Source organism: Neolamprologus multifasciatus, chromosome 7 (genome assembly GCF_963576455.1).
Source record: "Neolamprologus multifasciatus chromosome 7, fNeoMul1.2, whole genome shotgun sequence".
Lineage (NCBI taxonomy): Eukaryota > Metazoa > Chordata > Actinopteri > Cichliformes > Cichlidae > Neolamprologus > Neolamprologus multifasciatus.
This window is the reverse complement of record NC_140445.1, coordinates 12,700,009-12,709,502: the sequence shown is the minus strand read 5'-3', so window position 1 is coordinate 12,709,502 and position 9,494 is coordinate 12,700,009. Positions and strand designations below refer to the sequence as shown.

The following is a 9,494-nucleotide window of genomic DNA, read 5'->3' as shown; positions in this document are numbered from 1 at the left end:
ATTTTACTTTTTAAGTTTGTGTGTGCGTGTGTGTGTATCTGAATCAAAGACAGGCTGTTGTTTGTGCTCAGATGGCCTCTAAACTTAATTACTTTCACTGTGAATGCACCAAAGAAATGGTTCTTACTGTGTGAGGTTTTACCTTCGGACAGGGTTTATTGATTATTACTTCTCACTGTGTGTTCACAGATATGCACATAAATGAACATAAAAATATACATCACATAAATAAAAACTAAAACCTTTTTTTTTTTTTTTTCAATGTAATTCAATTGTGGCATAAATTCAGAATAACATAACATTGTGTAAGTCATGGTACACAACATAATCAGACTGCGTGTAAAAGAGTAAAGTAGCCACTTTGATATAGCACAGTTAGTAAGCACTTGAGGAAAGTTGATCAATCCTCAAGGTTGCCATGCTTTAATGGCTGTTGGACTCTATTTAGGATCATAATTTACAAAATGAATTTTGTGCTTATTCAATTAGATAAATATCTTATTGTTAAGATCTTAGACTGACCAGGAAAGTGTTGACTGTGTTCATAAACCCGATGAAAATTAGAGGGATTTTTCTTTCATAGACTTTTATATAGCATATTTCAATTAGAGTCGTCACCCCCGGCTGGTCATTGGGACAAATACAAATGGATATAGGCACTTCAGTGTTATCTTTACTTTTCAGACCCAGGACTAATGTCACTCCTTGCTTTCACCACAGAATACTCTCTAGTTTAAATAAAGTGAGGTCCCAGTCACACAGGCATAGAAACTGCTTGGCAATCGCCTGTGTTCCCCAACCAGTTCCAAGTGTTTGCTGGAGAATGCTTGCCATCAGTAAAATTGATCCCAACAAGATATATGCTGGCACACTGAAAACCTTGTTGTGATTGCTTTGGTTGCTAGCAGATTGCCATAATCAGCCATAGTTTGTATGAAAGACGCTAAGTAGTCTACAGGTAATCATCAACTATTCATTAAATTACTGAAACTGAAGAATGTCACACAAACTGGAAATGTCAACTGTTTGTCTTCAAATTACAGTGGGGCAAAAAACTATTTAGTCAGCCACCGATTGTGCAAGTTCCCCCACTTAAAATGATGACAGAGGTCAGTAATTTGCACCAGAGGTACACTTCAACTGTGAGAGACAGAATGTGAAAAAAAAAATCCATGAATTCACATGGTAGGATTTGTAAAGAATTTATTCGTAAATCAGGGTGGAAAATAAGTATTTGGTCAATAACAAAAATACAACTCAATACTTTGTAACATAACCTTTGTTGGCAATAACAGAGGTCAAACGTTTACTATAGGTCTTTACCAGGTTTGCACACACAGTAGCTGGTATTTTGGCCCATTCCTCCATGCAGATCTTCTCAAGAGCAGTGATGTTTTGGGGCTGTCGCCGAGCAACACGGACTTTCAACTCCCGCCACAGATTTTCTATGGGGTTGAGGTCTGGAGACTGGCTAGGCCACTCCAGGACTTTCAAATGCTTCTTACGGAGCCACTCCTTTGTTGCCCGGGCGGTGTGTTTTGGATCATTGTCATGTTGGAAGACCCAGCCTCGTTTCATCTTCAAAGTTCTCACTGATGGAAGGAGGTTTTGGCTCAAAATCTCACAATACTTGGCCCCATTCATTCTGTCCTTAACACGGATCAGTCGTCCTGTCCCCTTGGCAGAAAAACAGCCCCCATAGCATGATGTTTCCACCCCCATGCTTCACAGTAGGTATGGTGTTCTTGGGATGCAACTCAGTATTCTTCTTCCTCCAAACACGACGAGTTGAGTTTATACCAAAAAGTTCTACTTTGGTTTCATCTGACCACATGACATTCTCCCAATCCTCTGCTGTATCATCCATGTGCTCTCTGGCAAACTTCAGACGGGCCTGGACATGCACTGGCTTCAGCAGCGGAACACGTCTGGCACTGCGGGATTTGATTCCCTGCCGTTGTAGTGTGTTACTGATGGTGACCTTTGTTACTTTGGTCCCAGCTCTCTGCAGGTCATTCACCAGGTCCCCCCGTGTGGTTCTGGGATCTTTGCTCACCGTTCTCATGATCATTTTGACCCCACGGGATGAGATCTTGCGTGGAGCCCCAGATCGAGGGAGATTATCAGTGGTCTTGTATGTCTTCCATTTTCTGATGATTGCTCCCACAGTTGATTTTTTCACACCAAGCTGCTTGCCTATTGTAGATTCACTCTTCCCAGTCTGGTGCAGGTCTACAATTCTTTTCCTGGTGTCCTTCGAAAGCTCTTTGGTCTTGGCCATGGCGGAGTTTGGAGTCTGACTGGTTGAGGCTGTGGACAGGTGTCTTTTATACAGATGATGAGGTCAAACAGGTGCCATTCATACAGGTAACGAGTGGGGGACAGAAAAGCTTCTTACAAAAGACGTTACAGGTCTGTGAGAGCCAGGGATTTTCCTTGTTTGAGGTGACCAAATACTTATTTTCCACCCTGATTTACGAATAAATTCTTTACAAATCCTACCATGTGAATTCATGGATTTTTTTTTCACATTCTGTCTCTCACAGTTGAAGTGTACCTCTGGTGCAAATTACTGACCTCTGTCATCATTTTAAGTGGGGGAACTCTCACAATCGGTGGCTGACTAAATAGTTTTTTGCCCCACTGTATATACAATTTGAAATCTTTTGGTTTATTATTGTCTAACATGGTGTTCTCCGTTTCTGGCTTGCATTTGTGCTGTTCGGTGTCTACAATTAGTGTTTGTAGAAAATTTGGTATCTTCCATGCAAATTGCAATTCCACTAGTCTGTGAGTCTGCTACTAAATCAAGCAATCAAAGAGGTTTTTGTTATGGCACCCTTTGCGATCAGTTTCACCCAGCAGTAGACAGCGATCTCCACCAACCACTTGCCACCCAAGTGGGGAATACATATTTTTTTGCTAGTGACTATAGGTTGCCAGGGGTTCATCGAGGCCTCTTGGCCTGCATGACTGAGGACTTACCAAGATAGGTGCACCCATATCTGGTATATATTTCCCTTACTTCTGGGATCTGTCATGTGGTCCAACTGTATATACAATCTATTAACAAGCAAATGTCATGTATAGATACATTAATTAATAAGAGATATGTCAGTACACACTGCTGCTCTTGTCTCATTCTCTTGTTTAATTTGAAACAAACCGTTTCTCACACCTCACATCTTTTTCATATGCCTCCATTGATAGCAAACAGATCAATCCCAATAATCTCTAGATTAGTTATGAATCAGTAGGCCGCTTTTAAATTACGAAGGCAAAAATGTAGTGAGTGGGTCACATTTCTTCTCAGTTTTTTTCTGTCAAATCTGAGAAGCAGACAAGACTATCTGACATGGATCTGACAATCCGTGTCTGTGTGTTAGGGCTGCCACAATTAGTCAACTATTCACGATTACGTTGACTATTAAAATCGTCTAATTTAATAGTCGACGCATCGTTTGAAGCTTTGTAAGATCCCAAAAGACGCAGGAAATAATAGTAAGATTTAAGAGTGTAATAATGGACTGAAACAGAGGATGGCAGCTGCCATTAAACCCTGAAGAAGGAGAAGCAGTGTCCGGTATTGTAGCTGTTGTAGGCCGATTACGTTACAGCGACACGACGAAGACTGACAAATGCGGCCAACAAATGCACCCTTTGTTTCCCCAGATTTGAAGGATGGGTCGGGTGTATACTTTGTGGCCCGACCTATCCCAGAATTCATAGCGCGGCCCTGCTCAGTTTCCAAAAATGGTGGCAGCTAGTTAGTTTTAATATTACTCTTATTATTCTTTCTGGGTCACAAAATAAACGTTTAACATATTTTCAGGCGAGAATGTAGCTGTGTAAACCTCAAATATCTGCTTAGTTTATCAAGACACCACATATTTTCAAAAGCGCTCTGATGTTTTCGGAGACGTCTGTTATCCACCAGCTCGATAGCTAGTCGGGGTTCAAGGCTAAGATTAAAGTTATTGTTTTTACACCACTGAATAAACGTCAAGCAGACAACTGATTATCAGAAGTGTGAGAGGCTCAAAAATATACTTCGGTGTCCTGTTATATTTTAGATAGCAAGGAGCAGACGGCTGAGTTTATTAAACTTCACTGAAACAATCTGCAAATTTCATTAAAATTTAATAAACTATCATCTTGTCTTTATTTTTAGTTAGCACATACCTTAAACATTTAAAGCTGTAAGCTAATGATAGTTATATAAGAGCAGATGCATGCTGGTGCAATAACCTGTAGGTTTTACATCCAATGGATGCATGATCTGAATAGTTGACTAATCGCAAAAATAATTGGTGACTAGTCGACTATCAAAATAATCGTTTTGGCAGTACTAGTGTGTGTGTGTGGACATGAGTTCTTATTTTCATGCACATGCAGGCAGGAACACAGCAATGAGCGAGCTTAAGATGAAACCCTCATCTTGATTTGCATGGTATTATGCCTGAAGAAGCTCTGTAATTAGCAGGATGAGGGGTGCTAGAAAACATTAGGCAGCTCAAGGAGCTATAAAAGGGTCTCATGTGTTAACTAAAACAGAGTAATAATAGGGTTGCTAGAACCTGATACAAAGCTGAGGTGGTGGTGGCAGAGGGTCACACTCTCACAGCAGGGCCTAAATAAGATGTGAAAGATGAGCTTTCACTCATGGCGCCACCAAGATGTGCGTGTCCTCCATTGGCAAGACTTTATTTGAGGTGGGAGGAGGTGATGCTTGTTTTCCTCACTTGCTTATCCTGCCTCCTTTTCCATTCTCCCTGAACTATCCCTTTCTTACCCAGAAATGACACCTTTATACAGCTGATTTGCAGCAGAAACAGAAAATAAAAACAGAATGTAATTTGTGTTTATAAAATGTAAACACAAATTACATTTTGAAGGAAAGCTAATTGCACAGACAGGATTATAGTTTCTATCAACATAACAAGGAAGTGATTAGTTATTTGGCATGTTAGACAATGCTTCCTTTTTTTTTCTTCAAAAATTATAACTGATATCAATTGAAACTGATCTTATTTTTCTGAATACATTTCTGGCTGCTCATTATCTTTTATGTAAATGGATGGACAATTAAAACTGAAAGTGTGAAAAATTTAAGAATGTAAAAATGTAAAAGAATTTTTTCACTTATTTTACTGGCAAACCTACTTAAGATTAAATTGGTCTGTGTATGGTCCATGAAGTACATTTATTTTGCCACCTCTGGTCTACATGATTGTGTTCCTGTTTATTATAAGCATGTGAATTATTGTGTACCTTTTTGTTGTTGTTTGTTTTTACTGAACACTGATCAATGTATGTATGTTGTGCATGTGTGATTTCAGGCTGCATCTAGTGCTCTAAGCAGTCTGGGTCATGTGTACACAGCTATTGGTGACTACCCTAATGCACTTGCCAGTCATAAACAGTGCGTGCTGCTGGCACGGCAAAGTCAGTGCAAGCTTTCCGAGGCTCGCCAGCTAGGCAACATGGGTGCTGTGTACACTGCGCTGGGAGACTTCACCAATGCTGTCCAATGCCATGAGCAGCATCTGGACATTGCAAAGGTATAGTGGTAATGTAATATATTCATATTACATTACCAATATGTTTTTCTTTGGTTTTCATCTCTTAAAAGGTGCAGTTTTAATTTAAGCTCTGCATATTTTAACCATGACAAGGCAACAGTATTTCTATTTAACCTTTGGTGTTTTGAGATCTGTGCTGCTATTTTGTAAACTTTTGATATTTTTTCTTAGTCCTGCCCACATTTCCACAAAAGATTTGACTAAATCTGCACCATTTTCCGGTAAAAGGATATATTACACAAAAGTATAGCCCAGCTAAAGCTTTAGCTGATATCTTTTTAGCATTACATTTGTTTGGGATATATAAGTTGTTCCTTCACATTCTGTTAATAGATTTATTTTATTGTAACTACTTAATTAATTCACAAAAAGCAACTCTTGACTAGGGATGGGTATTGATAAGATTTTCACGATTCCGATTCCATTTTCGATTCTGTTTAACGATTCGATTCTTTATCGATTCTCTTATCGATTTTTTTTTTTTTTAAAAAGGAGAACACTAAGGTCAATTAGCTTAGATCTTTGTTTTATATCTTCTCTTTGAACAAGATAGAAATTTAGGAGTAACATGGCCTTACAAACCCAACAGTGAGATCTTAACAGATCCAACCTACAGCTCTTCAATGGGGTGTCACAGGGTCCCCAGGAAAAAAAATTGTGAATGTAAAATAATAAAATAAATATTCTTCTGTAGCAATTACACAAGAATATCCAATAATGTCCCTGCCTACAATTAAACACATTCACTTACCGAAAATCGGGGGCATCTGCTGTGGCAAATGGGTGCAAGCCTTTTACCACAAACTTAGTCACAGCTCGGTGACATTCGTCTATCCTGGCCTGAAAGGAGACGCTACCGGTAGACTGTAGCAAGAACTGCCAGCATCTGAGCCAGCCAGACTCTGTCTGTCTCTCTCATCATGGTCACCTAAATGCACAGTAATGGCAGGTTTTGTGATAAGGCAGATCGCGCTAACATAATATGCACTGTTAGTTGATTATTTACCTGCCGTATTAACGGGAGAGGACGTGCAAACGTTACCGCCGCTGCTGGGTTGAGATTCACGAGTCCGGAGCGGAATTAAAAACACGACATTCATTTAAGGTTATCGCGTGTTTTGTGAGCAAATGCTTTTGCATATTCGTAGTGTTTCCTCCCTTAAATGAAATATCTACTTTGCAAGTATTGCAAGTTGCCCTGTTGTCATCCGTTCTCGTAAAGTATAACCAAACTTTTTAGCGTTTGAGCCGCCATGTTTCCTGCCAGGTAAATGACGCTCCGCAACGTGGTGACGTCATTCGGGGCGACTGGAATCGATAAGGGAATCGTTTGCAAAAATGGCAAACGATTCCAAGGACAGAATTATGAATGCCTAACTCACTCACTAATACAACAATGGTTTTGATTTCTTCTTCTTCTTTCTTAGACATTCACACAACACATAGATTTACACAGTTTATATCAGGATAATGATTTCCTGAGAACCTAGCTTAAATAAACTAAAGGATCATTTTAGCAATATGTTCATCTTTAACTGTCTGGGATAGCAAAAGAAAATATAAATGTTGTGATCTCTGTGGAAATTCCATTGCATGCCAATAAATAACCACAAAGGTAATTTCTTAGTGACGGTGAAATGGTGGTTTGTTTGGCAGAGTCTGGAGAACCGACGTGAGGAGGCACGAGCGTACAGCAACCTGGGGAGCGCTTACCACTCCCAGCGGGACTTTGACAAGGCCATATCGTACCATACAAGAGTGCTGGAGTTGGCCCAAGAGCTGGTCGACAGAGCAATTGAGATGAGGGCATATGCTGGTCTGGGGCACGCTGCCCGATGCATGCAGGTTGGTATATAACTATAAAGGTGTAGTTAACTGAAAAACAAATAACTACAAAATAATGAATCACAGTCTGATAAAAATGCATTATTTTTGTTCGGTTCAGGACTTGGAGAGGGCTCGTCAGCACCACCAAAACCAGCTAGAAATTGCTCAGGAACTGCAAGACAGAGCAGCACAGGGCAGAGCCTCATCCAACTTGGGTAGGTTTGATGGAGGGTCATAGAGGGGTCACCTGGCTGGAGGTAATAGTTTTTTTAATTTGGCGTCTGAATCTGGGATTTTGTTGTGGGAAACTAAAATGGTATGCCTTTTTTAGCTTTGGTCATTTTAAATGGCAAATCTATCTTTTACTAACAGTAAAATTAAAGTATGGCAGGTTTGACACACTGTGGTACTCCAGAACCTGTTGAAAGCTACTGTGTAACAAAATTAATAAAAAAGTGAACCGTTATTTACTTTAGGTCTTGAGTGGTTCACTCTCTGTGCCAGGAATAGCACAATAGTACTATCACTACTCTCACTTGGATGTGCACCTGTGTATCCTATGCAGCTGCAAGCATTTGATCAACTAAAACAGACATGTACACCTTTGGTTCCTGTCAACATTTTTTTTTTTCAAATAATAAGACTGCATCATCGCCATTCTTCCCCTTTTGGCAAACAACAGATTCAGCAGAGCTAATTTTCAGCTGCAGTCCATAGCAGGTAGGTGGCATATCAAATGAATCAACAAAACCAAACAAACAGATATATGTGGGCATAACTGAAAGACAGAAAGACATGTAAAATAAAACACATACCGTACAAGACAAAGAGTGGGCTTACAGTACAGACAAAAAATTGAATAGACGGAAATTTGAAATTGGCCAAAGGCTGGACCAGAGTGCAAAAATAGAACAGTGTGCTGGTGCACCACAAAAGGAAGTTAGATATTTTATTTACTTTTTTAATATTAATAGTTCACAGGCATAATTCTCAACAGCATCCATCCATCCAATCGCTTCCACTTGTGGGGGGTGCTGGAGCCTATCCCAGCAGTCATAGGAAGAGAGGCGGGGTACACCCTTGACAGGTCGCCAGTCTGTCGCAGGGCTAAACAACAGCAATGAAATTAACAACGATAAGATGAAATAGACAAATGTGGGAAATATAATCAATTTGCACTGTTACCCTAGAGCAGGGGTCTGCAACCTTTAAGACCCGAAGAGCCATTTGGAACCAGTTTCCACGGAAAAGAAAACACTGGGAGCCGCAAATACTTTTTGACATCTAAAATGAAGATAACACTGTATATATTGTTTTTTTACCTTTATTTTTTACCTTATGTAATTAACACATTTTGAACTCTTAAAGAAATATAACAAAAGGAAAGATACCCAGCTGAACTAAAATGATCCATGTAGCAAACAAAAACTGTTGTGAGCCGCCACCCTTATATCGCCTTTGGGCTTTTGGAGCCTTGACCTGACTTTTAAAAACTAATTGGAAAAAAGCACTATGCTGCTGAAAAATGAAAAATAGATATTTACAAAATTCTGCCTAAATATGTATTTTACCTGGTTAATGTGTGTGGCGGGGCGTGGTCTGCAGCGCCGCTGCAGGGAGGTGGACCCACCTGAGCGGCACCCGCAATCACGCCTCGCCACCTTAACGTCTGTGCTATCTATGCTTTTGTGTTGTTGTTGGTATATGTCGGGCTGTGAGCTGAAAAGCTGCAGCTGGCTGTATAGCAACCGTGTGTGAAAAGTGGTCTATAAAGAGATGCTGAAAAGCATGTTCATGGAAACATCGTTGGGTCTGCCGTGAACATGCTTTTCAGCAATGGGACTTCTGCTCCTGAACCTCCGCGCACAGCGTCTGCAAATCGGGGCTGTACTTAGTCACTTTCATCTTTACGCAGGACTGTAAGCTGTCATCTGTGAGGCGTGAGTTGTGTTTGTTTTTAACATAGTTCACGGTGGAGCTGCTGACATAATGTGGATCCGAAGATCCATAATTGGCCTCGGTTGAAAGTCTCGATAAATGCACGGCGTTTCGGTGGGTACACCGGCTTCCGCGAGTGTGATGCTT

General features: G+C 40.3%; 1 protein-coding gene across 6 annotated transcripts in view; it reads left to right on the top strand.

Annotated features, from left to right (window-relative positions):
* The window catches only part of ttc28 (tetratricopeptide repeat domain 28), a 151,845-nt gene that overhangs the window by 86,812 nt on the left and 55,539 nt on the right, over positions 1 to 9,494 (top strand). For all 6 annotated transcript variants that reach the window (XM_085167549.1, XM_085167545.1, XM_085167547.1 and 3 more), the window contains exons 6-8: positions 5,340 to 5,561; positions 7,239 to 7,427; positions 7,528 to 7,624. In XM_085167549.1, coding sequence (XP_085023675.1) covers positions 5,340 to 5,561; positions 7,239 to 7,427; positions 7,528 to 7,624 — 508 coding nt within the window. The remainder of the gene's footprint in view (positions 1 to 5,339; positions 5,562 to 7,238; positions 7,428 to 7,527; positions 7,625 to 9,494) is intronic.